General features: G+C 49.4%; 1 protein-coding gene across 1 annotated transcript; it reads right to left on the bottom strand.

Moving 5' to 3' along the window:
* Positions 1-11,621: 11,621 nt before the first annotated feature.
* On the bottom strand, positions 11,622-27,735 carry RCC1L (RCC1 like). The gene is made up of 11 exons (XM_055797964.1): positions 27,181-27,735; positions 26,262-26,391; positions 23,632-23,760; positions 22,737-22,803; positions 21,554-21,605; positions 19,861-19,945; positions 18,665-18,846; positions 17,112-17,196; positions 15,885-16,058; positions 14,535-14,620; positions 11,622-12,934 (listed from the first exon to the last, which is right to left on the bottom strand). The coding sequence occupies exons 1-11, from the start codon at positions 27,574-27,576 to the stop codon at positions 12,857-12,859; spliced, it is 1,464 nt and encodes a 487-aa protein (XP_055653939.1). The 5' UTR covers positions 27,577-27,735; the 3' UTR covers positions 11,622-12,856.
* Positions 27,736-27,952: the final 217 nt, after the last annotated feature.

Below are 27,952 nucleotides of genomic sequence, written 5' to 3' on the forward strand. Positions count from 1 at the left end.
GGGGATGCATCTGTCCCGGCAGCACCATCCCAGCAAGGGTGGCGTGAGCCCGGTATTCAGGACTTGGTGTTCAGAAAATCTCCCGATGCTCAGGCTTGCCCTGGGAGAAAGCCTCCAAGTGTCGCAGTGTGTTTTAAGGTTGCGGTGTTGTCGGGCGCTGTGGCCAGAGGGGTTGGTCACATCCTTGTGGTTTTTCCCATCCGTGTACCCAAGAGCACTGGGGCATTCAAACTCTGTGCTTTAGAGGTCCTGTGTCGGCACAGTTGGTGCTCAATGAGAGCAAATGTTCCTGTCTTGGCACTGGATAATTGGTATTTTTCTAATGACAACGGAGAAATTCTTTGTTCAGCCCAAGCCTGAGCATTGGCTGCTAGCTCCCGAGCGAAGGTATCTCACAGCAGCATTTTATGATGGACAAGAAGTAATTTTCTGATGAAGATTTCTTTTCTCTCTGTTACTCTTGACTATTGTGGACATCTCCAGTAAGGAGCTTAAGGCATCTCACTTACCTGTCCCAGTCCTGCCTGCAAACGTTGGATTGGATTAAACTTTTATTACTTGTAGAGAATAAACCCCCGTAATCCTTTGCCAAATAGTATTTACATTTTATAGCATGTGCTGGGGTGTGTTTACATTGGCCGAGATGTGCAGATCTGCCTCCAGATTAGATACCTTCTCCCCATGAGCGTGCCCATCTGTCTGTCTGTCCATGGGCTGTGTGTGTCAGGAGCCAGCAGTATTCCCTGGGCATCCTGGCAGCGCTGAGCCAGGACAGAGACGCTCTGCACATCCCCTGCGAGGGTTGCGGGACCTTCCCAGGCACCTGGGGGGGAAACGCTGGACTGTGAATCTTGAGTTGTTCTGCTGTCTTCAGTCCCCTGTTTTCCATCCCTTGGCCTCTTTCTTTATTTAATCTTGGTGAAGCACAGCTCGGTGGCGATGCCAGCCCAGGGGAAGGGAGGGCTGAGCCCTGCAGCGCGGGACGTGCGCTGGGGGATGAGCATCAGGTCCTGCCCCTGCAGCAGCCCTGGTGAGCACGGAGTAATGCACAGACCCTGCTCTAAGCAGGGGAAATAAGTGAAGTATGGATCAAAGTCTATTCTAGTTTTAGGGTATGAATGTGCAGAGGAACATACCTCTTTGGAACATGTATAGCCAAGATGTCCCTTTCTTCGTCTCTCTCTAGACAGCACCAGCCATTTCTCCTGCAGGTTGGGAAGATAATTTGTATGTGGCAGCCTGGGACTGAATGTTCCCTTGTAACGGCCGATGCCACGAGCAGCTTCTTTTTTCTGTAACTCCCTCACGGAGATTACTTGTGCTGCTGCCCACCCTGGCCTTGGGGAGGGCCCGTCCACGAGGGAGCCCAAAGGCCGGGCGGCTCATCCCAGCTGGAAGCGCCACGTGCTGCAGCAGAGGCGGGGGGCTGCCCAACGGCTGTTCATGCTCGGGGCTCCCTCGGGTCTGCGTTTGCACCCTTTTTTAGCTTTCTGAAGAATTTTGTAAAGGAACTGAGGGTGGATTTTGGAGCGGAGACGGGTGGAATTGCCCAGCAGGAATCTGGCAGGATTGAAATTTTGAAATCTGAGAGTGGAGCGGGAGGACTTGGCTCCCCTCTTTCTTAGCTCCGTCCTTTGCCGGTACCATCGGAGCTGATCAGCTGCCGAGTGTCCCTTGCTGGGCAGACTCGGCAGTTCTACCGGTGTCCTCCCAACCCTAGAAGATGATGCCGAACAAAGGGCTCCCTTCGTCCTTTACTGGAGGGCTGGCTGCTGCTTTCCTCCCCGTGTGGATGTGGCAGAGGCAGCGTCTCTCTTGCACGGCACGGTCGGGAAGATGCCACAGATTGGAGTCCCCCTGCTCCACCCCAGCCTTCTGCTGCTTTCTCAGTGTCTTGAGGATTTGAAACCAGCTTTCTGCAATTACAGTAATAAGCTTTTTCTTTTTTCCCAAAGGATTCCTACCAGCTCTTTTGTAACTTGAAAAACATAGTTTTCCAGGTACCTGATGCCCTGGCCCTTGTGGGAATACCGCTGGAAGTCCCTCGCTGGCTGGGATGGCTGCCGTGCACATTAATGCTCCTTCAGGCCCCCCAAAAGAGGTGTTCACCCCTGTTTGCCTGCTGAAAACGTGGAAGCAGCCACCGGGCTCAGGCTGCCGGGATGCTGCTGTGGGGACCAGCCTGCACAGGAGATGCAGCCCCAGCAAAGGGAGCTGCCTCCCGCTCTGTGTCCTTGTGCCCGCGCAGGGTCATTCCCAATGGCTGGAAGGGGCTGCAGAGGGAGCTGCCATTTTGCTGAAGAAAGCCAGTGGTCTCCTGTTTGGGTTTGTGGTCGGTGGGAAGAGGAAAGAGCATTTGCCACGTGGGAAGCTGGTGGAAGGGGCGAGGGGGTTGTATGCATAGGGTGAAGGAGAAAAAACCCACAGCCTGTTGTCGTCGTTTCTTGTGATTACTTTTAAGGCCGGCCTTGTGATTTTCTTGAATTTTTGAAGTCACTGAAATTACCTAAAGAGTTGGCTTTGCTGCTACAACTGCAGGAATTGCAGACCTTCCTAGGGCAGCGTTGCATGGGGTGCAGGGATGCTGCTCGCCACGGCTCAGCTGGGGCACGGGGCTCTCGGGGCTCTCCCAGCCGCGCCGTCCATCCACAGCCATAGGCGCAGGGGGGCTCTTCGGCTAGTCCTGCTCGTGAGGAAAGTGCTGGATCTGAATGTCTCCTTTCTGGGAGCAAACCTCGGTGCCGTCCGTCGCGCTGTGCTTGGGGTTGTTCAGCAGGGGCCAGTCCTGCACCGGTGTCTGGGGGGCTGTGCTGGGCTCGGGAGGTTCGGTGCCGGAGCAGGACGCTCTGCAGCCGGAGCTCCCGGTTTTCCTTTGACCAGTGGGAACAGACACTCTTGGCTCTGGCTCGGTGACCTCCGCCTTGCTTTGGTTTTCTCATAGAACTGAAAAAATGAATCGTGCCCTTGCTCTCCGGCATGCCCTGCCCACGGGGGTCCCCGCTCCCAGCCCCATGCCATCCCAGTTCCTCCTCTGGGTTTTTAGCTGCTCTGCGTTTGTGAACCCCTCCAGCAGCGTTGGGTGGGCAGCAGAGCACGTGGCTGGTCCTGGGGCGGGGGGCTGGGGTGCTTTTGCAGCTCCCCAGAGGTGCGGGAAAAGTCTTTCCCTGGTGTTCTTGGTTGTGGTGGAGCCAGGGCTGCCCACGCCTCTCGTCCAAAAACCTCGCTGCTAAAAATAACCACATAATGCACCCCAGTGGCTGGCGATAGCGGGCTGAGACCTGCGTTTGGGTGCTGTTAGTGCCTGGATCCAGCGCCTGGCGATGCCGAGGGTGGTGGCACTCACCTGCCTTTCCAGCCCAGGGCTGTGTCACAGCCAGCGTGGTCCCATCCCTGTCCCCTGTGGCTGGGTCACTCCTCCTGTCATCCCTCCCCCGTGCGTGGGCTGAGACACGAAGGTGAGGAGTGGGCCGGTGGTTTTGGCACTGTGGCAGCTGTGTTTTCTGCCAGTGCCGCCACCTCCATGCCACCCCTGCATGGAGGGGATGCTCGTCCTGCCGACCCAAGTGCATGGCCGGCTCTTGGGAGAGGCAGGACAGAAGGAGGCTGCTGGGCTGTGACTCTCAGTGGCAGGATCTGGCTTTGGATGCTCGGATTCAGCCTTTGGAAGAGCCTGTCTCCCTCCCCCTCCATTAACTCCCCAGGCAGCCTGCTCTCCCCTTGTTTTCACTAAAATTAGGGGGGCAGCGATGACCTCAGTTTGGTGAACAGGCTCACCTGCTCCCGCCACCAGGCCGGGCCAGCAGGTCCTGGTGGTGCTGGGATTTGGGGTCTCCTCGGTGCCACGGTGCCCAGGGATGATGCTCTGGCTGTGCAGCCCCGCAGCACCATCACGCACGCAGGAGGGTTCGCTTGGAGGCAGTGGTGCATGGAGGTCCCTCACCATCCTCAGTGCTTAGGGGCAGGTTTTTAGTGAGCTGGCAGCCTGCAGGGTCCTGGTGCAGGTTTATGCCGTAATTCCACAGTGTTGGCATGTTCAGAGCTGGACGGGTGGGGGTCAGCCCGTCCACAGCCATAGTGCATCACCACTTTATTAGTGTCTCAACAGGCTTGAACAAGACTAAGCATTTCTCTCTTTCTCCCCTTTTTTTGGACTTCAGAAGGAGCCCAGATTTTCCCCAGAAGCTCGGGGTGGCCGTAGCATTAACCCAAATCTCTGGAACTGCTGAGAGAGCAGAGAGGTTCCCAGCGCAGCAGCTGCCCCGCTCTGCCCCTCTGCGCCCCAGCAGCTTGGAACAGCCGTGCTGGGCAGCCCGAGGAGGAAACATAAATCTTTTTAGAACCTTCTTAGAGAAAATGATACAGAATTTTTTTTAAGTGAAATCCCACTTCAGGCCTCAGACACCCGCCAAACTGGCTGACATTGGGCTGGGGCAGTGGGCAGCCCCAGGCACCCCGGCCTCCTGCAGCCTCTCCTCCCTGCTCGCCTCGCTCAGAAACCCCACAGGAGCTTTTCCTCTGGGGGGGGGGGAGCAAAAGATAAGTATTTTTTCCCTTTAATTACCAAACTAATGCAAACTGGCAGGGTGGGTCGGCCCTGTGCAGGAGCCCCTGCTGCAGCCCCCGCTCCAGGCTGCTGGTGCCGGTGGCGTGCGGTGGGGCTGGCACTGGGCAGGGGGGCAGCGGCTGGGGGGCTTGAGACGTAGGGGAGACTGATGGCATCGGTGGCCTTGGTGCCAGCCGCTGCATGAGGCAGTGTTACACCACGGGGCAGAGGGAGCAGTGGCAGGAGCTGAGGCTCATGCGGAGCTCGGAAGTGGATGCTTTGCTTCCCCAGCGAGTGCACACGCTTCTTTTCTTTGCTGGTCTTATGCTGAAAAGCTGAGATTCATGTACTGTATGAAACAAACCAACCAACCAACCAACAACAAAAAAAAACCCACAGAAAAAAAAGAAAAAAATCCTAATGTTCCAAAATAAATGACAGTATATTTTGTACTTTGTAAAGTGTTAATTAAAATGAAAAAGAATAAAAAATGAAACATATGCTGTCTGCTTTTGTACTGATCAAACTGATGAAAATAAAGCAGAGCTTGGCATTGTCTATAAGATGTAGCTCTCTCGTTTTTTTGACCTTTGGCCAGACTGGGCCTTACTCTCACCAGTGCCCTTTGTCTACCTACACCCCCCCCTTAGGATGGTCAGCATCCCCCCCCTGAGGCTTTCCAGTGTCCCAGACCTGTCACCAGGTGTATTTTACTCCCTAGGGATGGTACCCGCCACCATCATCTCCATCCGGCAACACTTTGTGGAGGCCACCAAGCCTGCCCCATTCTATTCCCTTAGGATAAGCCGTCGGTGGGATACTGCTAGTGTAGCTGCAAGACAGTTTTTACCTGCTCAGAAGGGTGTGAGATGCCTGGCGAGCCCCAGCAGAGACCCCACCGGGGCATCACCCGAGCAGGGGCAGGAGAGAAGTGTCATCATGACTGTACCCAGGGCATTGCTGTTGGGTGCTGTCCCAGTCCCGGTGAGTGACGCGGCTGCGCAGTGCCATTGCCACACGTGCCTTGGCAAGGAGGAGCTGAAGAACCTGGCTAAATATGCCAGAAAAACCAGTGAAATTAGATGTATCATCACCCCATCACGGTTATAATTTATACTGGGTGTTTAAAGGGAAGCAACTCATCTACGTAAACTGTGGTCAAGGAGAGGATCTTTCAGTTTAGCATAACCTGGTTTTGACTCTTCTGGTCAAGTGTAAAATCACTCATGGAAGAATTCAGTGTGGTCTTGCTAATCTGGAATTCAGCCGTAATACAGAGCATTGCCTAGAGGGTTTAATCCATTTAAAAAAAAAAAAAATACAAGTCAACACAGCACTGCCATACCATCGCAGCACTGCCTGCAGCTACCCGCAAAAGCAACCGGCATTTTAGGGTGAATACACAAGATTTTGGCTGTTAAACTGGGGCCTGGCCCCCTAAGACACTGCACACGCCGAGAGGATTTTCACATTAGTATTTTTCTTTACCTGCCTAGGCTCATTGCCCTTCTGCAGGAGGTGCTGGGCCACTGGGCATCCCCTTGCAAAAACCATAACAAAACCAGATTCTGATGAGTCATGACAAAGTAATATTATTTCAGAATTATTATGAATATTTCAGGCTAATTATTAGTTCTCAGAGGAGTTTGTTTTTGAAGGATCCTGTAGAGAAAAGCATTTGCTGTAATGCAGCAGGTGCCTAAATTAATCTTTGTCTAATAGGTGTGAGGCGTTTGCTGATGGGGACGCCCAGCCCTGTGTGCGGGGGGCTTGTGGCACAGCCGGGGGGACCCTGCTCCTGCATGGCACCACTGAGAGCCCCCGGGCACTGGGCCATGGTCACCCCTCCCGACCGCAGCTAACGGGGGTCGCAGCCCTGCGGCAGCGAGCATCTTGTCCTGACGTGCTTTCAGGCTATTTTTAAGCCAAACTCGACAGCACGGCAGTGTTTGGAGAGCAAATTACTCTTGCTAATCAATGCCAAATCAAGTAGGTTATTTTAGTTCTAATTTGAGCTGCTCCCCCTGTGCACCCCTGGCCCATACCCCCCACGTACACTGCCAGTATATTTAGGGATGCAGGTATATTTTGGGCTGGCTAATTTGTCGTACACTGAAGGACAAATGAAGCAAAGTTGCCTTCTAGCACGTACCTGTAATGCCCCGCGGCCACTGCACCACCGTCGGCCATGGGGCAGCAGCATAAACCGCTCAGGTTTATGTTAAAAGCTGCGGCTGCCTTTGCTAGGCAAGGGGGCTGGGGTCAGGGGAGAGTGCCTTTATTTTTCTATTTTCTAAGCCTTTTTTTTCTTAAATAAAACATTTGTCTGAGTTATTTCCTAAATACAGCGGTATGAGGAAGGGCGCTGCTGCCGGAATGCTGGCACAGACATTTTCAGCCACCATCTCAGATTTTCTTAGACCCAAAAGCCCACCCCACCATGACCCCCCTCAAAGCTCCAAATCCATTTGGACCCAGCTCATCCCCGGTCTCTTTGTTTCCCAGTTCGCAACTTGCTGTTGGAGCCCATCCGGCCCTGGGACCACAGGGAGCAGCAGGTGCTGCCCCACGGGGAGGGAAGGGGCTGCTAGGGGGGGGGTGTGTCGGTGGGGTGGGGTGACTCCATCACACAGGGATAAAATATGCTGAGCTGCTCTCAGCACACAAACCAGAGCAGAGAGCCCCCAAGGAGCGCTGACAAGGGATCTGGGATGGGAAAGGGCTATTAAAAATAAACTCTCACCTTTTCCCAGTGTGGTTTTCTCCTGGTGGGCTGTGTGGCCATGTGGACCAGAGCCTTTGGCTGAAGGCACATCTGGCTCCTCTTTACCTTTGAGGACTGTGAACCTATTTTGTAGCTGTGCGGCATTAGGTGGGGCAGGAGGCCTCCATCTCCAGAGAGTGCTCCCACCTGCGGGACGCCGCCTGCTTCTCTACTGGCAGCTGAGGACTCCAAGGTGCTGCATCTCAGAGCTGCTCCCACCTCTCTCCCGCTGGCTGCCTCCTGCGCAGCCTGCAAGTGCCTCTCCATCACCACGACTGCGAGAAGCACCCAAAGACTGACCAAAGTCAGCCACACCGGTCCCCTCCTTTAGCAAGAGCCAAAGGCCAAGTCCTTTTCCAAGTGACAAGCAAGTCTTTAGAAGCCCAGCACCACAGCAGCTCCCCTGGGAGCTTCAGCTCCATCCTACGGCTGCTGGGGCTCCTGCCCAGCCAGGTTCATGCTCCTCACAAGCTGGTTTCTCTGGGAAGAGCTGTTCCCGGAGCAGCGTGGTGCTGGTGGGCACCAGCGCCAGCGGCTCCACCAGCCCAACAGCCGGAGGGGCTGGGCAGGCTGGCAGCAGCCATCTGCCAGAGCCTGCTTGGAAACTGGACCCACAGCTGAACTGGGAGGAGCGAGGCCCAACAGGACATTTTTCAGCCAGGCTTGAGAGAAAGATGCAAAAAATTGGTACAAGAGTCTCCTTTCTCTTTCAGGTACTGGTAGCGAGAAGCAACACGCTACTGAAGGGCTCCCTTTGGTGGGGCGCATTCCTGCTGCCCACCCCCCAGAAGGGAACCCCGTTTGTAAGATCTCATTTTGTGGACGCTTCTTTGCACCGTCTGTCCTGGCAGCCGGAGCCCAGGGAAGTGCAACTGAGTCCCCAGCCTCAGTTTCCCCCTTCACAGCACAAGCTGCTGGTCTCAGGCTTCCCGCAGGGACCAGCTGCGCAGGCGGCGGTGCCACGTGAGTACCAGCTCCTGGTGGGTCCCAGCCACCAGCTCAGCTTGGACACCAAGAGCACGGCCTGGCCAGCCTGGGGTGGCACAGCGGGGGCTGCTCTGCTGCGGAGGGGGGAGCCCAAAGCCAATTCTTTACTCAGTAAAAAATAAACAAACCCCCCCCAAACCCCTTAAACAATACAAATCTGTTTTAATGAGAGTGGGAACCATAAAATAGTGAACAGGTTGCCTATATTAAAAATTACGTTAATAAATTTAAGACTACAATGTAAAAAACCCCACCCCCCAAAGCCCAGGAGTCAGGAACGTGGCTCACCTGCACTGACACGCGGGCACTGATGCCAGCGCGGCAGCTCCTGGAAACACTGGCCCCAGCAGAGGTGGTTCTTTGGCCAACGCACCCATTTGCAGGCTCGTGCATCTTCTGCATCCCCTCCTCAGCCTCTTACCAGCGGCTGGCAGCGAGGCCGAGCTGCGGAGCATCGCACAGTCCCACCAACACCACGCTGGCAGCACCACGAGGCTTCGGGGGTTGCAAGTGGTGGCCAAACTCCTTCTTCCCTGCACCTGCCGTTTGCAAGGGCCACGAGGGCTTCAGGCTTCCTTAGTGTTCCATGCTGAAGGCTTGCAGGGAGCAGAGGATTTCTGTGTGTGTTCCGACCGCTGGGCTCTGGGGCAGGACAGCAGCTGAGCCCACCAGCGCTGAAGCCAGCGCTCCCTCTACCCCTGCCGCTTGCTGCGGGGCGCAGCTCTGCACCTACAAGCACCAAACTTTTTCCACCTGCATTCCAACATCCACAGCATGGTGCCGGCAACTAGAAAACATGGCATTGCAGACAACGTTCTTCTCTCTGTTACCGCTCCAAGGAACCTTCTGCCACTCCGACTTCTTTCCGCGGCAGCCAGAGGAATGGGGGCCCTGCTTCATTCCTGCACTGATGTCCCCACACACCCCAGATCTGTCTTTAGAGGAGCAGAGCGTGGCACGCAGCCTGGGAACTGCAGCCCCAGCCCGGGTGACCACGAGCCAGCTCGGCACATCCCTGCGACGCAGCTCTTGCTGGTGGCGAGGGAGGAGAGCAGCAAACCCCTGGCAGATCGGGTCGCTGCACAGAGCGCACAGGCAGCCCCTGCATGTGGTCCAGGAGGATGGGGTGGGTTTGGGGCACGTAGGAAGCCAGCGCATAGCTGGTTTCTTACCTGAGGAGAGCACCAACAGCCGAGAGATGAGGAACAGAGCTGGCTTTTGATGTTAAAGGAGGTAGCAGTGGTCAGGAGCGTGGGTTACAGAAGCATTCTGTCATTAGCAAGGGGCTGCTGCACAGCCTGGCCTCCGCTCTGCCCCGGCAGTGATGGAGGGAACAAAACCACCTGGTCCCAGTTTCCCTCATCAGAGCTATGGTTAGGCTGGTTAAAAAAAAAGTGAGAAATAACGTATTTGACATCCAGCTCTGGCCTCTGCTGCCTGCTCAGGCTTTTACTGACCCATCCCACCCATGCAGCCACCCCACGGGCAGAACATGCCTGCTCAGGTAGGTCTGCCTGGCCCAGGACACACAGAGCAGCACGCTACTGCATCTGTACCGCCCCCGCAGCTCTCGCCCTCCACTTCGCACACTGACCCCTCTGTACAAAACTGTTGAGCAAATACAGACAGGCTGGGAGACGGTGCCACAGGTAACTGCAAGTAATGCCAGACACTATGAATAACGAAACAACTGCAGCCATGGCCTCCCTAATGGCTCTGGACACCCGCTAGTCCAATCGTGTGGATCAAATCACTCCAGCAGTGCCTGCCGGTGTTGGGTGGTGAGGGTCTGGCAGCAGGGGGCTGCAGGGGTGGCTTCTGTGAGAAGACACCAGGAGCTGCCCTCACACCGCTGGCCAAGGCAGAGCCCATCGGCAACAGCAGCAGCCTCCTGGATAATGTATTTAAGAAGGAGAAAAAAACCTGCAGAAGCGCAGCTGGAAGGAGAGAGAATACGTGAGAAACCACTATAGAGACACCAAGGGCAGTGGGCAGGGAGAGCGAGGAGGCAGAAAAGTCAGGAGTAAGGTTGAGCTCAGGAAGGGAGGCATGGGGGGAAAAAGGTGGTTTTAGATTTGTTTTTATGCCTCATTATCCTGCTGTTTCATTGGCAATAAATTAATTTCCCCAAGTCGAGTTCGTTTTGCCCATGATAGTAACAGGTAAGTGACACCCCTGTCCTTACCTCGACCCACAAGCTTGCCATTCTATTTCCTCCCCATCCTGTTGATGGTGGAGTGCCAGAGCCCCTCAGTGAGCACCTGGCCATGGTCAACCCCCCCACTACTTTGACCAAACCAAGGGTCAGCGCTGGCATTTGCAAGACCACAGGCTTTCCACCACTTAACCTTGTTCCCATCAAGCAGCATGTTCCAGAATGTCCACAGCCACTGTAATAAAAGTGCCAACACTCCCACTGCATTAAGCCATACAACACCTCTATTTAGGGCTAAAGACCTTGCTGGCATCTAATTAACACACAGAACTTGCAATTTATTGCACAGCAAGACTGCAACACAACCAGGTACACCACGGCATCAATTCTCACGCCAGCTCTCTGAACAGCCCGGCCCCAAGCTGCACCAGGGAACGGCAGTGACCGAGAGCAGCTCAATGCCCGCAGCGCTCCCCGCACTGCCCAGCCGTCCCGCACAGCCCTCCTCCAACAGCAACAGCCACAAAGGGAATCAGCTGCAACATCGTGCTTACTATAGCTCCTTAATATTTGTTTTCAATGCTTTAATAAGCTTCCTCATGTTAAAAGGGCACTGCTACTCCCCACGAGACCAACAAGACATGTTTGGGCAGCTCAGGTTGTCCAAGGCGCATGTAGAAGGTATAAATCCAAGCTAACCTAATGGGAATTCACAGCAGCGAGGGTCTGCCACAATTTAATGGCAGCTTTCTGCTTGCTCTCCCTCAACCCACCACAGCAATACCAGTTCCACGGTAACGTTAATAACAACTCATATACGTGTCTATTTCTGTGTACTTTGTTTCACCTTTCCTGTACTTTACACAAAGCCCTTCAAGCCTTATTTCATCAAGGCAGAGTTTACCCCCTGAGTTTTGGTAATTACACAACAGATCTGATACAGATTTTCCACTAATGGAGCCAAAATGTGAGTATGCCGTGTCCCCTGGGTCTGTGGATACCGTGCCTGCCCTGCAATGGTATCGGTCCTACAGGCGGGGAGGTGTCGCAGCTGACAAAAGAGGTTTCCTGTCACATCATTGTGAGCCGAAATGCTTAAGTTCAAATGCAGCGTGCAAGACAGAGCAGCTCATCTGTGAAGTCAAGCTCAACAATATTCCCATCACTACTGATAAAGGCTTTATGATCACTTTATTTAAAACATATTAGCTTGGATTTTGCCAAAATAATTTACACAGTAGAAGTATCCCACACAGGGAGAAATGATGTAACTGTGCCTGATGTCTGGAGTATTTCACAGCAGACACTTCCCCACACTTCAGTGTGAGATTTGGTAAGTACCTGCTACAGGTACAGATAGCTGCATCCCAAGTGCACTCACCACAACTTCTTTGCTAAGAAGGTACCAAGAAACAAGGCTCTGCTTCTAGCCCATTAAGGCTATTTCCCTGCTAGGCATGACCAAAAAGCCTGGCTAATTTAAAAGGGCTCTTTGCAACCAAGAGCCACCATATCCCTGAAGGCAGAAAGGGTGCAAGGACTCCCCCCCTAGAAAAACCCCAAAGGCCGCAGGGTTTGCGGTCAACACGTGAAGACAAAGGTACTTGAGCAGTGAGCACTGGCCCTGCACAGAGCTAAGCTGTTTCCAGCCTCCCGCCGCGATCAGGACAGACTGGCCACTGTCACTATCAATCCATCCCTCCCCAGCAACGGCAGCGCAGCCAGCCTCCGATTTATCTTTCCGTGCTGTCTTATGGTGCAAACAAGTTCTCACTCTTCCAGTTTAATGAACATGTTCCTTGGGTGTTTGGTCTTCAGAGCCTCCCCGGAAAGCCTGCAGCAGCCTGGGATCAGAGCCGAGCACTGCCCCCACCGCTGCTGGTGGTGGGCTCAGAGGGCGGCTGTGCTGGGCTCCCGACAGCCAGCAGGACTCTTCTTTCACATAAAAAAATAGTTATAAACCCCCCCCACCCCCTTCCCTTAAGAAGCAGTTCGGCTCAGCCCAACGCTGACACCCCAGAGCTGGTGACAGAGAACATGTCCATAAATGAATGTCCTGTGCTACAGCTTTCACCTCATGCCAGTCGTCCTTGAGGGAGATGCTCTTCATCCTCAGGCAGGGAGGGACTCGCCAGCCATGAGCTGCGCCCCAGACTCTTTGGGAGCTCATCATGAACCAGGCAGAACACTCCTTGTGTTTCACTCTCCTCAGGGAACATACAGACTTCCTATGGCCAGGCTGGAGCGTTTCAACAATGCAGAGACGACAACATACCCAGGCACTACCATGGCTGTCTCCGCTCACAGTCACGTCTTGCTCAGCTTCACAGAACAAGTCTTGCTATCCAAGAAGCTGGTCACCAAGTTGCCCCATCTTCTTAGCACAGCGCTGAGGCCCAGCAGTATTCTAGATAAAAGACTTGGCCATGCTTACCATATGATCAACTCCACACGCAACATCCACCACCTCACCGGGTACAGTCACCTGGATCAGACACAAGAGAGAGGATTACTTCAAGCTGGTGCTTTGCACCTGGTGTTTGCTATTTCTCATCCTCCTCCTGCTTAACACACCAGCTGGTTTCACAGGGGCTTGCACCAGTGGAAGTGCCATCTTGAAACCCAGAGGAAGCAAGATCCAGCACCAGACGTGCTTGTGCGTTGAGCTGTGAAGTATTCCCCTTCTCCCTTCACAGAAGCACACAAACCTTTGGAAGGACAGACAGCGAGGAGACTGTAGCCTCAGCCCATCTGTTCAGCAGCAGAAAAGCACGACCGGACAGAGCATAATCCAGGCAGGGGAAGAGGACCTGCCCAGCCACCACAAGGATTTGCCTCTTCTCTCATCAGCAAGGACTAGAACAAGGCAAAAGCTCAACTCAGCCTACGGCAGTTTTCACTTGGATGCTAAGGCCCAGCTCACTCACCAGTATGGTTATAGCTCTTTCACTTAGAGCTGACTTCCAACTCACGGGAAGCAGAGGCTACAAACACAAGTTTTTCCTTAGAGCTAAGGGAGAGGCGAGATGGCTAGTTCTAGGGCAGGAGGTCACAGGCAAGCAAACTGCCCTTGCTTTGGTACCATGCCGTAGGAGTGTCAGACAGGAGTTGGCTGCTTGAGGGAACACAACCCTCAGCATCCACACTCCAGGAAACCTGGACGTGCCATGCTTGGTGAAATCAGAAACCCCACTCTGCCACAGCAGCGTGGTTTTAGGCAAATGCTCCAGGGTTGGTCTTTTTTTTTTTTTTTTTGTTCATTTTTACAGGAAGGAAAAAGCATGCTACAGAAACACATCCACTGCAAGTTCAGACACAGGGAAAGGGACTCCTGGGTGGTCCAACTGATTGCCTCCCTCCTCTCCTACTTGGCCTTCATGGAGACTGGGAACATCTGTTAGGCTGAGTGCTGAACTCCAGAGCAAAGACTCCTCTACACCCCCAGAGTCTGGCTCTCAGAGCCATCAGAGAAGGGTGTGGAACTGGAAACGTTGCGAAACAGCTATGAAAACAGTTCAGTGGCTAAGGATCTCCTGTAAGTACAGTCAGTCCAGTGACCCACCACCATAGCTGCTTGACTTGGAAGAGGAGCAGGGGAAGGAAGCCCACTGCTATGTGGACCTGCTGCTACTATAGTCTGACCACCACGACCAAAACGTTCACCTAATTTAGATGCGTAATGTAAGGGTTTTGGGTCACAGACAACCAATACCAGCGGTTTTCTTTGCAGCATGTACAAAAATGAAACGCAAGTTAGAAGGGGAGGGAAAAGGCAGCAAGGGCCAGCAGGTAGAAGACTCTGGACAGGAGGAAGATTAGTTCAGATGTGATGGCACAGCACCAGATGTTGCTCTGGGATCTGAAATTGATACTGAAATAGCAGATAAAAACATTTACTGAAGACCTCCCTTTCTAAAGCAGGCTATGCAAGGACCTCTGGAAAACAAAGCAGTTCTATAGTCATCTTAGGCTTCCATTTCTTTCAGAATTGATCAAGAGAACTACATAGCAAATGATGTTTCTTGCTCTCAGAATAACAGACCATCTAAAGAATATACTCTTGGCCTTAATACTACCATCCTTACCCTCCAGGGGAAATACTGGTCTTCCATTCTTCCAATTCCCAGGCAGCCTCTTAGATTCTTGCCCCATACAAACAGTTCTCCTCTGTCTATACAAAATGAAAAAAAAAAAAAAAGAATAAAATAGGGCAGACTCATTAAAAAGGAAGAATTCTATTTGTGATGCTGACAAGTGTGGCTACAGTGCTTCTGGGAGTATAAAGGTTTACACACGCAATGCAAAAGCCATTGAGTTTAAGTCCAAGTACAATAAATGTACTTGTGCTTGAGGACTGAGGAAAACAGTGCCTAATGAGCAAGACAAGCAGCAAGTTCTGGGCATGTCTTTGCTTCCCCCTCTTACAGCTCCTGCTTTGGAATTTTCTTCAAAGAAAGGGTGCAGCAGAAGAGATTCCAGGGAATCATTTGTGGTGAATAATTTGTGCTGGAAGTTAAGACAATTACAGCTGACCCACACCAGCTATCAGCACAGCAAACCGGGTAAGCAAGTCAGATCTGTCCCAAGCCATCACCTGGGGACTGGTTAGGCAGCTGCCTGACAGAAGTGACCTTCTGGGGAAAAGAAAAAACTTGCGTTCAACAGAGTCGGAGAGTTTTAATCTCCTCAGCAAAACATGCAGATCCCCAAAGTGTTCAGATCAGCCCCACAGCACAGACAACCAAAACATGATCTGTAACACAAGTACAATTTAACCAGAATAAGGTAAAGCACCCTGTAACTGACAGTGTCACACATATCGCTTCCCCAAGAGATATCGAGCACTTTGGCACCTGGCACTTTTCATTAGTAAACTATTACTTTCACTACCAAGCACAAGGGTTTTCTGTGCTGCTGCCCTCTGCTGCCCATTTTCAAGTGACTCTAATACTCAAAACTTCCCTTAAAGGCTGGTATCAAGTACAGGGTGCGTGTACCGGAGTGTCATACCCCTGGACGTTACATGTGTAGGTCTTCCCACCTCAGATAGCTAACTCGGTTGGTCAGAAGAGCCAAGAAACCCTGACATCTAGCTCCAATTTAGACTCAGTTTTAGTTTGCTCATTTATCACATAAATTCCTGCTGCTTCTAAAGGGAAACTGACTGACTCTGTACAAGGAAATGAGAAAAAAAACCTTCCCAGGTTTCCTGTCTGAGAGAAATTTTTTGCTTGCTTAGAAGAATAACACTTTCTTAAAGTCAGTGCAGTATCTATGTTAGAAACCATGCTGACACCTGTAATTGTGCTGCCTGCCCCTCCTGTTTGCATTCCAATGTGCTTTAAGTTTAAAGATAGATGGGTGCTTTGTTTTTCTTTTAACTGCCAATAATATGGCAACGTGACTTCTCCATGACAGTAGGACTAGAAACTTACTTGTAAGCGCCGCAAACTGGCTGAGTCCACAGCGAACGTGAGCAACACGGATGTCCGGATTGAAGTCTGACCAGCCAAAAAGGCTGGGTGGGATCATCTCTGGCACTGCTGTCTCTATTAGGTTTGGTCCTTTCCCAAGAATTCCGTATCCCCAGACAAAAACATTTCCTTCTTCTGTATTACAATAAGAACACATTCAGTAAGAAAGTCTGTGCTTGTGAAATTCATGCCATAACCAAAAGTTAATCTGACCCAAAGGAGTATTTTTCCTTTCTCCCAGAGCAGTCCAGCACCTTTGGATTATTTAAAATTTGCAAACAATGCACTCCCATCCAAATACCTTAATTTTTCCTAAGCTATGCAAGCAGATCAAGCTTCACAGGCAAAACTTTCATGAGGAAATAATGTCAGCACAGCCTGGATCAAAACTTCAGCTTACTGACTGATGGGACAGAGGTTGAGTGTTTTATTATCACCGCTTTTTCCTTTGAAGTGTGGCCAAACCAGCAGTAGGCTAGTCACTCTGCCTGGCACTCTGCCTTAAACTGGGTGCCTGGGAAAGGCTGCAGTTGGACAGCGTAAGAGTAAGTTGCTGTGTCTGTGCCTTCACACTAGAGGCTCAAATGTCTTGTCATCACATCTATGAACATCCTCCTTCAGATGATCCTTCATGAAAGTAGCACAATCCTCTCCCTCCTTCATTTACTCAGTAAATGTAGTACTCAGTACTACATTACTTTCAAGCTGTACTCCCCCGGCCACTGCCAAGCCAAAGCAGCATTCACTAGAGAAGCCTGCTGCAGAGTTTCAGTGTTCTCAGAATGCCACTCTCCAACCTAGTTTATCAGGATTTATTTACATGTCAGATCTATATTGAGTCTGAAGGGCTCTTCTTTCTCTCAACTGTTGCCTTACTTCCTCCCTATATCCATCTTCATTATAGGCCACACGGCCCATGTGATCAGCAAACAAGATGAACCACAAGCAGCAACCATGCTCTTGTTCCAGTTTGCGTGAGTGCTTACTGGAGACACACTGGAAGCAATGCTCTGCAGCTAGTGAAAATAACTCCCCTGGTACATTAAGTCACAGCTTTCTCAGCCTCCCGGCTTTCCTCGTAACAGGCAGTACTCTGTTTCCAGTAAACAAGATGCTGGCTCCACGATGTTACAATTCACCTACTGCTTGGCCTTGCACTAAAGAGGATGACTGTAAAAGCCAACTCACCTGTTAGCACAATATTGCCAGTCCCTCCACATGCAGCCTCCTTTATCTTCCCAATCTTGAATGGCAAATGTCTGGGAACGTTCACCTGTACCAGGTTGTAAGAGTTGTTAGAGACAAGGTAAACTGTAAACTAGACACATTTTTAACTTCTGCTCTGGTTCTGGTGAGAGCTTACATACATTGAATTCCTGATACAGACAACCTTTACTGCCCGAATAACACAATGAATGCACGTCCCAAGCTGACAAAAACTACATGAAATTCCTTTAGGGTTGAGAGTGAGGACAAAGTGGAGAAAGTTACCCACTGGAAAGCTTACAGGCATGGCAACAAAGCTGGGAATGCTTAACATCTGCTTATATCCCTGGCTTTCTAAGTCAGACACAATGGGAAAGTCAATAGGCAAGCACATTTGCAAGTTTTCACAAGGACAAGATGACTAAAATTTGGTCTGCAGTGGCATTTTTGAACATACTGGGGGGAAGAAAAACCACCACTCTAAGAAAATCATTCTATTTAGTACAGTTCGACAAAACAGAACACTACACAGTTTGTCATACGTAAACAGTGACCTCTGATCTCACAGATAATACCAACTCCGCTATTCCACAATTTCAGCTTTTAGATATATATTGTATGTAAAACTCCCACTTTGGCAAACATGCCATTCATCTGTTTCAGAACTCTCCGGTTTCCACAAAGCACCCGGTCAGGAAACTGCTACTCAACTTGGTCATCGTCTTCAGGCCTTACAGGTCTCAGTAATTAGCCCTGTGTTAAGGATACATCATCAGGAGAGGCATGGGAAACAAAGGTACTTATTTTGCTAAAGCCATACTAATGCAATTGTCTGCTCTCAGCCTTCTGCCAAGAATATCTTGAGTATTAATTAATTCCCTGACTCCATTTCCTACAATAACTGTGAGAGGAGAACATCTGCCTAATTACCTCAGTACTACAATGCTTAGTGTCAAGTAGCACTATATTTTTGTCCCACATAAGTTTGCTCCAAAAAAACTTTTCTCTGTGAGACACTGGGATTTGTTTAGGACTCAGCTATAAACTTACTAAGGCTGTTTGTGAAAAATTTACCAACATCGAGGTTGGTGGGAAGGGACTTCCAAGGGTTATCTGGACTAGCACCATGCTCAAAGCAGGACCACTCAAATTCCAGATTGGCCAGCCAAAAGACTAATTCTTGTCCTGAAGTCAGCACAAGCACTCAAACTGGATCTCAGCTGGGTGCAAAGTCCACGGGATGGGGAAAGGAGAACACGGGGCGTACTCTTCCTTTATAACAGACTAACAAACTGAGGTGAGGTGACACAAGCCTTTGCCTATCAATAGCTGGGAAACATACTGCCCTAAAGCTATACAAACATTTTAGACAGATTGGTTTTGTAAGCATAGGTAAAACCAGCCTGCTAGCGGTGTTAGTTTATATTGATTTATACTGCTGTCAGAAGAACCGGAGCAGGAAGAAGTGTGTAATTTTTAACTCTGTGCAGCAGCTGAACCGAAACTTGTAAAAACATGCCCCCAGGCCAACTGACCTGTGTGGTTTCTGTGACAGATGCCAACTGCAAGTACTCTGAATTTCCCCAGCCAAAGACATCTCCTTCATCTGAAACAGCCAGACAACAGTCCCCATAGGAAGAGACCTGGATAATGTTTACTCCAGCAATGTCACCACGTAGCTTAGTTGGAACACTGGTGATGTTGTAGTGTCCAAGACCTGAAAGGAAAAAGGCAGAGAGATGATGAATTTTTTCCAGACGTACTTTTAATGCCTACCAGGACCATTTTGTCATGTTATAACCCAACCACCCACCCTCCAAAAGAAAGCTTTCTGTCCATATCTCTTTACTACCACCTTCAATGGCCAAGCAGCCATTAACACCAGTTCTACTACCCAAAGCTGCCTCTCAAGAGTACAAAACAACTTTACACAATCACACCTGGAAAACAGTATCATCTCTCTTGTCTGCATGGACCAAGGTGTTTGAGAGTAGTAACCAAGACAGGCAGATATTCTGACAAAGGTGAAGCTTCACAAACCAGCTGCACCCTGTCTTCTGCAAGGAGAGCCACGAGTGACAGCACACTCAAATCCACTCAGACAACAGCAAGTCAAGTGGCAAAAGAGGCTGGGAAGCAAACACTTCACGTGACAAACAACTGCCTAGAAAAAGGGGCCAGAATGCAGATGACAGGAACAAGACAGGCTACAGTACATCCACAGAAGAGAACCATGGGAACAACCCAGCTTCATGAGCAGCAGAAGGACTAAACACTAGGAAGGATTGAGAGGAAGTTCTTTGACAGCAGAAGCCACCAGAAAAAGAGCACGGCCAAAGATCCCACGCTGAGACAGCTGTAGCTGCCAAAGGTCTCTGTCAGTTCAAAAGGAGCAAGCAGCAAAAGACCCTGAAACGAGAATTGGGAAGGCAAAGCCTGCACAGAACCAGGGAGCTAACCTTCCCATGCCACTTCCACATCCTCTCACAAGCTTTATAAAGTAGGCACATTCTCCTCAGACTGCACGCTTGGATCGCCAGCATGGCATCCTAAGGCTCCTCTAAAATTGAACTGATTTGTCTCAGTTTAGTTACACAAGAGTACACAGCTGGAAACGTACCAGCCCCTTTCTGTCCACGCATGCATGACAAATACACATCACAAGCTCTGAATTAGGACAGCTTGCTATCTTCATCAGTTCGCTGAAATGCAAGCTGAGCTGAGCTCCTACCTGTTTGTCCGTCAGCTCCCCATCCGCAGGCATAGACTGTACCTTTCTTAGTTCTAAACAGACTGTGGTCCTGCCCACACACAACCTGCACACAAGCAAAAAGTCAGAGCTGGTCAGGAAAGGTCACGTGTTCAGAATCGATTTAACCAAGCATTACTGGCAGACAAATTGAGCAATGAACCTCCATGATGCCCGTCAGCTCAGATTTTGACCCTTCTCTCCCGATCAAACGGCTCTACAGACAAAGAAGGCCAAGAACAGCATGATACAGCACAGAAAATAGCAGAGTTTTCTTTGTGGAAAGTGATGGGGCAGTTGATTTGGTCTGAGATCCAAAACAAGGCCTAGTTAACAGAAAGCTCGATTCAGCAGTACAACACAATAAAACAGCAAAGAGTAGACAAGAGATCTCCCTTCCCAGAGTGCTACCACATGGCTCTCACTGCCAGCTACAAACTGCTATTGATTCCTTGCCATGTAATCGTTCTAGGAACACATCTGTTCTCAAATTGACATTTATATTGAACTAGCAATCATGTCTGTCAAAGGCTTGGCATGAATTAAGTCTAAAATCTTCAAAAGCAGACATTAAAACTTACCCAAAGATTAAAAGGATTTAAACCACAAGCTTAGAGTGACTACCAAGAATATTAAGCACATAACTGCTGTCAAAGTACAAACAGGTACTGATTATTCAACCCCCTTGAAAAAAACCAAAATTATGAAAAATCCAAGCAGAAGTTTACAAGCCTAAATCAAAACATCATTAGGATGTACCACCACACACCCCCATCACATGGACCTAAATGAACGACCTTCGCTTTCCACAATACTGCAAGGAACAGGAGCAATGTCTGCCCACAGAGACCTGCTAGAGGAGCATAGGGATACTAGTAAACTGCTCCTGTGTCTAGAAATACAGCAGCCACGTGCACACTCAGTGGCGTTTATGCTGCTCCACAGTCCCTTGCTCTCCTAGAAACCTGCTCTAGGGAAACGTTGGCTGGTCCAAGTGAATATTCTCACAGCTCACTTTTGAAATGGGGAAGACCAAATTCAAATAGAGTAGCTCCCAATTGACAGAAAAGTGACAGAGCGGAACAAGAGCAAGGAATCAAGACAGGAAGAGATGAGGCATCAGAACAACCTCCCTGCCGTGCAGGTGTTACCTAGGAGCCAAGCAAACAAACGCTGCATTGGCACTGCCATCAAATTCTTCAGTAAGTTCAGACCCTGCCTTGCCAGTTACAACTGCTCTGCAGAGGCAGAGAGCAAAATGCCACCTTGTGCTTTTTATAAGCAACCAATAGAGTAGATCGCTTTGTCATTTCAAAGAGCTTCAACTGAATGATTGGCATACTGGTATTTTTTATTTTTCTCTCATTACAGAATCAGAGACTGGTTGAGTTTGGAAGGAACCTCAGAAAGTCACCTGGTCCGACCCCCCAGCTCAAGCAGGGCCACCTACAGGCAGTTGTTCAGGACTGTGTCCAGATGGCTTTTGAGTACCTCCAAGGAGGCAGACTCCACAGCCACTCTGGGCAACCTGTGTCCGTGCTCAGTCATGGTAAAAAAAGCGTTTCCTGGTGTTCAGAGGGAACCTCCGGTGTCTCAGTTTGTGCCCACTGCCTCTGAGCTTGGCTGATCAGCCAGTTCTCAATCCACCTTCAGAATTCAGTTCAGATCCTCTTACCTGGACAACTCTGCTGTCAAACTCCTTCAGCTGATGAATTAGATGGCTTTCACTGGACACCACCAACCAACCACCGAGAAGAGAAAAGGCAACACACACGATTTCAGAGGACTACAACTGAAGAATGTGAAGGTAGACCTACCTTTACTGAAAGCCCCATTGCTATTATGAGAAGAGAGATTCTTTCACATGTTCTGTTATATATTCAAAGAGCATAGTTCCACTGTTAAATTACTGCACAAAGGAGGAAAGTAATTTTGCATTCTCTTATTTAAGAAGTTAAGAACCGGCACTTTTTAAATATAGCCTCTCGTGGGAATTAGGGGTGGAGGCAATCCTCAGACATGTTCCTTAGTCTAGAATGAGCACAGATACTAAGTAGTACTGCAGCACCTATATAAACACTACACTTAAGTAGATTAACCAGATATTGCAGAGCACAAACAATGTTGTGTTAACATCCATGTCATTCTTTCACAAAAACAGGAATCCTGAACAATCCAATGACCAACTTCCACAAGAAAAAACCCAAAAAACAGCTACCCAAACTACAGCTATTTTCTTAAAACTCTGCAGGCCAATTCTTGTGGATCACAGAGAGAGCAATGAGATCTCTTCTAGGCCCTGCCAGAGAATCAGTAACTTTCAACATATTCCCCCTATCCACTTACATCACTACTATCTCACAGAGCGTTTTAAGAATATGCTTTGGTGTGGCCCACAAAAGCCCTGTAAAGGAAAGGCACTAGAGATTTAAAGGTAGTTACAGCAAAGGGATCCAACAGAAGGATGCCTCTTTCATCTTTATGTGGCACTTCTAACACCTTCAGAAATAGCATTTGCACTCTGAGAGGCTAAAGGGAGAAAGAATGACTACTAACACCAATTACCTCAAGCAATTTACGAAGGCTGGGTTTTCTCACTACACCCTGTGAAAACTGTCACATGCTGACATCTTTCTGTCTTTTGTGAACGTGGTCAAAAGAGTGCTAGTGTCCAGCCTAGTTTAAAGCCAGGCTGTTTATATGATGTCTGCAGCATAAAAGCCTGCTCTCAGACACCTTAATCTTAAATGGCATCCTTATCCTACCAGATTTTTCCCACCTTCAGGCTTTTCTGTAGGGTTGTTTTCACACAATTATGTTTTTAACGTTATGGAAGTTCAGGATCTCTGGATTCTCACCTGTAAGTTTCATCTTCAACAACCTTCCGGCCACACTGTCCATAAGCATTGTTCCCCATTGTGAAAACTGCAAAACAATGATGAAATGCACTAGGTTTATTACTGTCCAATCCCCTGAAAGCATCTTTTCAGGTACACAAAATATTTTCATGCGTCCTCGGCACAAGAGAAGGACTTTAAGTGACTGAATCCATTTTCGTCAACAACATCCTGGCGATATTGTTGCAGGCACAGTAGAGGTACCTGGAGCCCATTGGCTGTTTTTCAGTAATTGCCTAGTTCATCCTGCTGTTGCCAAGGAGACTCAGAAATAGATCAGTGCTCCCACAGGAGCGTTAAATCAACCAACCAACCAGCTCACCCACTGACAAGCAGCACTGGATCGCTCAGCACAGCACTGAAGCCATTGCACCAGAGAATTCCCAGAAACGTGGAGAGCCAATTCACAAACAGGATCTTCTATATAAAGACCTACTAATTAATTGCTTTTATAAACGTAGCACTCTGGGGCTTCAAGGGGAAAGTAACACAGGAGTATTGGCATAGCCATCCAAAACAGAGTTCAAAAACATATCTGACTGAACAAGACAAACAGGCTACACTTCAGTGAGGCCTGAGGCTAGATAAACAAACCATATTTTGCAACACTTGTAGTGAAAAAGCTTCCAACACATTTATAGCTTGAGCCAAGCAGAGCTCAACACACTGTTATCAGCTCAGGGCTCTCCCTCCCAGCAGCAATCCCACAAAGGCTAACAGCTATCCACGTTGCGTTTACAGTGCGGACAGCCCATCTGGGGTCTAGTTCTAAAGGGCAGAAGACAATTTTTTTTTCAGAGTTTTTAATAAAAGCATAGTCAGGCATCTCCTGTCACCAGCACAAGCCATACTATACCTCCTTCACTATCTGTCAGGATCAGGGAATGGGCTCTCCCACAGGACACCTGCAAGACTCGAGTCTGCTGCGGCTTCTCCAGTGGTAATGGAATTGGAGATGGTTCCAAGACATACTCATAGCCCTTAGCTTAAAGAAGACAGAAATTTAAAGTGTCACTAGCTTCCACAAAGCAAATTCATCATACATTTGCCCACCCTGCTGAACACACACACACTCTCCTATTTTGTTACAAAAGCAGATATATTTTAGAAAGCCAAGAAACTAATCAAAGTAAAAGACTGACTGGGGTTCATCAGGGCAGGGATGGATGAAGCCAATAATGACTGCCTAATCAAAAAATCTACCACACCTAGAGGCTCAATGTTATTAAGGCTTCGTGTGGCCAGAACTGAGAAACTGAGGCTTTCAGCCGTATGTTCAACTACTTTGGCAAGTAAGGCTGGATTACCAGAGAGCTTAACACCAAGACAAACTTGTGCAACCGGGGGTATTGCAAACAAGGTACAACGGCAGCAATCAGAAAAAGACAGCACAGAAGGTGAACAAAAAAAAAAAAATCATAGGGCTTCATATTTAAAGAAGAGTAGATTAAAGGACCTTTCAGAAAAGAGGAATGCAAGAAATGTTAGCTAGCCTGGCTCCACAGGGGATAAGAGATCTAATGCTTACGAAAGAAAATGACATGCTGTACTAGAAAAAGAAGTTTTAGTAACTTGAGGAATATGTAATCAGTTACAGTCCACTGGGGGGAAAAAAATGGAAAAAAAAAGAACAGCAAAACATAAATCAGTACTAGGGAAAAGGTTAAGGGGAGATAAAAAGCTTTGATATCAAAGAAAGCCACTGTAACAAGTGAAACCAAATCCCACAGGACACGAAGCAGCATTCTGCTTACATGTAGCAGTGTTTTAACTAGTCCTCACTACCTTCAATTAAAAAAATAAAACAAACAGAAAATCTACACATACCCTTTTACAGTAAGGCACTACCTGATGTGAGGATGGGCATGACAACAGGCTGTTTACAAATGGACAGAGCCTGCCACGCAGTACAGCAGGAACAGAAAGGCAGCAAAGTTTGTATCTACCTAACAAGACACGGAAGTCACAAAGCAAAAACCTTTTCCTCCCTCTGTTCCTTCCAGCAGAGGGACACAAGCTACTGGGATCTGTAGTAATCATCACTGATATCCGAAAGATTTTGGAGAAAAGAGGCAATGAGATGGCTAAGGAAGAGGAGGGTAGAATATTAGTAGTTTAGCTGAGAAACAGCTGAAGTTAGAGCATGAAATACAATTATCCAAAAGCCAGGTTGCAAATTCCCCTGGAAAAGCAGCATATACAGGGACATGGTGCTGGAGCTAGTAGGTACCACAGTAAGTCTGTAAAACTGAGTAACGAGCAGCGCATCCAACAGCAAGCTTGCTCGTGGGAAGTTAAATACAGAGCAGTGGCGATCCCACTGATCTGCACCATGCTTTCAACAGATCCTACCAAACACTGAAGACTCTCTTACTTAGAAGGGCTTGAACTGCAAAACTATTTAACCTATCTCTGGATTCTCCAGAAAAAATAATCAGCAGGTCAGGTGAAAAATGAGAAAAATCACAGGACACTCCTGAGACATGAGCACACGCAGAACTAAGAGTAAGAGCTGAAACCTTTAAAAGCAGAAGTGAGTGGAGGCTTCTGTGTACCCTTCGTTTTGCAGCTACTGTTGAGGCACACACACTTGCTACATGCACACACTCTTGGAAATCGATCCAGTATGCCAGTAGCAATGCACAACAGCAGCACCACTGTAAACTTCAGCATTCTGCACAGTAGCTGCAGTTTTCTTTTGTTTCTCCACAAAGTTTAATCTTTTGCCCAATCTGATGCGCCGCACCTTAACAGATTATGCTTTTATACGCTATAAAGAGAAAACCTACTTTTACCATGGTTTTCCCCCCACTGTTTATGGGGGAACATTTTCTAACAGTTAGAGACAGCCATTCTATAAGGGAAGCAAGTCTGTACTTTTCATATCTTCTTAGGTGGAAGGTGGCAATGTTCTGCACAGAAATCATCATCTTAAATGTATGTGAGAGCTCGGTACATGACAGAATGACTGAATAACATGTTTTTCCTTCAAAACACATTCTGGTATTAAAATAAAAAAACTCTAAAGCTTCACAAAAAAAATCCACTAACTGTATAAAAAGATCCCTGCAGGAAAGGAAATTAGTTCATGAGTGCAAGGGCAACAGAAGCAGCAAACCATCTTGCCAATTCTGTTTTATTAACTAGTCCACTACATTGTCTACTATCAAAGTACAGAGATTCAAAACAACAACTTAATCAACGCACACACACTTCTGCAGAATAAATACTTAATTTTAGTTACATCCAGACAAGAATGGAAGTGCAGGGCATAGAACTGGTGCATACCTTGATCAGTTACAAAGCACACAAAAACACAGCAAAGTCCCCAAAAAAGATCTCTTAAAAAAGAAAAAAAAAAAAAGCAGAGCCCCACACCCTGCACCAAAGCCTCCTGGGCATTCTACATGCCTTCTAACAAGATTCCCATATCATATGTATCCTGTAGTGCTGCCCTGTAAGTCTTTAAAACAGTTCAATCCTTACTTTGATCTCTTCTGCTTCTCTGGAACCCAAGCTGGGAATCCTTGTTCAGCCCCATGCCCCACACTTTGATGATGTCCGCGGTCTTAGAGGACAGCAGTGTGAATCCATAACCGCAGGCAGCAGAAGATATCTTTGAAGACAAAGAAGAACCACACCATTCAGTTATAAACTATGGCTCAGAAAAACAAGTTTCACCCCATGCCATTTGCTCATCAGCATTCATCGTTCATTAACCTACAGTTCAAATTCATGGTATATATGGTTCTTTGCAAAAATTATCAGAAACACTTGTCAGTGATAAGCACAACGGCGTAAACTCAAGTCCAACAGTACCACTTCAGAGTTTTGTTTTTGTGTGAATGCATCTTTATTTTTGCATTTTGGACCCATTCAAACACAATAGGAAGATTTATTGGATGACACTCAGCAGCAGTAGATGAAAAAATCCACCCGAAACACAAAGAGATATTAAGAGAATAACATTCCCCTGTTTTACTTCTTTTGCCAAAAAAAAGCCAGCATAAAACTCCAGCCTTCTTTGCACTGGGCAGCAGAGCACGAGCACTGTAACAGGCAGGCAAAAGGACATGATTTGCAACACAAGCTTCTCGCTTCAAGAATAGCTGTGAAAGCCACTGAAAAAGGAGGCCCATTTTCTCTGATAAATGTTGTTCACACTCCTGCTTTCTTAATTAAGCCTCTGACAAAAAACCCAATTATTTTCCAAATTGCACGCTACTGTAGTTATACCAAAACCCATCCTGATTGATATCGCTATATCAATTAAAAAGAAAATTCACGGCAAAGTCTTTAAACCAGGTTACTTGAGGCCTTCCAGGGCTGAGGGAAGGCTCCGGCCCAGCCCGAGGGGCCCGGCAGCGCCGCCACCCCCCGCCCGGCTCAGCCCGCCTCGGCCCACCTTGGCCGCCGTCTCCAGCCGGTAGGGGGTGGGCTGGATCCGCCGCCGCCTCTTCCAGCCCGCGTCCGGCTTCACGAAGCTGGGGACGCCCAGGGCGCCCGAGTAGCAGAAGCCCCAGACGAAGACGCGATCCTTCCGCTCGGCCGCCTTCCCCGCGTACTGGAACACCGGGGCGGCCTCCTCGGCCTCCCTCAGCTGCCGGGTGCTCTGTGGGCCAGCCGGCCGGGCCAGGGCCCTGCGGGGGGCCGGGGGCGGCCGCCGCGCTGCCCTCAGCGCTGCCCGCCGCGCCGCCCACATCGCCGCCGTTCGCCCTCCCCGCTCAGGCCGCCGCCATCTTGCCGACCTCTCACCCGCGACCCCGCGCGGGGGGCGGGGCCCGGCTCCCTCTGCGCGCATGCGCCCGGCCGGCGTCACGTGCGACGCTCCTCTCTTAAAGGGGCTGTGCCGCCCTACAGGGGTGGGTCCGACCCGCGCCCAGGCGTCTGTCTTAAAGGGGCTATGTCACCATCGCAGGGGGTGGGCCCGGCCCGGCCCGACCCCGGCCCAGACCTATATCTAAATCTAGATCTAGGTATAAATCCAAACCCAGATCCAGGCCTACAGCCAGACCCGAATTCAAACCCAGACCCAAATGTAGACCCTGACCCAGACCCAAATGGAGATCCAGACCCAAATCCAAGCCCAGATCCAGACCCAGACCTTGACCCAGACCCAGAACCAAATGGAGACCCAGACCCAGACACTGATCCAGATCCAGATGGAGACCCAGACC

The sequence above is a fragment of the Falco peregrinus genome, chromosome 2 (assembly GCF_023634155.1).
Source record: "Falco peregrinus isolate bFalPer1 chromosome 2, bFalPer1.pri, whole genome shotgun sequence".
NCBI classification, from domain to species: Eukaryota; Metazoa; Chordata; class Aves; order Falconiformes; family Falconidae; genus Falco; species Falco peregrinus.

Bases quoted from the DNA above. Each gene is read 5' to 3' on its own strand.
- RCC1L (XM_055797964.1), bottom strand. From the start codon at position 27,576: ATGCGCGCAGAGGGAGCCGGGCCCCGCCCCCCGCGCGGGGTCGCGGGT. The intron at 26,392-27,180 runs GTGGGCCGAGGC...TTGTCTTCAAAG, and splicing joins GGCTGGAGACGGCGGCCAAG to ATATCTTCTGCTGCCTGCGG. The intron at 16,059-17,111 runs GTGAGTTGGCTT...ATTGTAATACAG, and splicing joins TGGCAATATTGTGCTAACAG to AAGAAGGAAATGTTTTTGTC.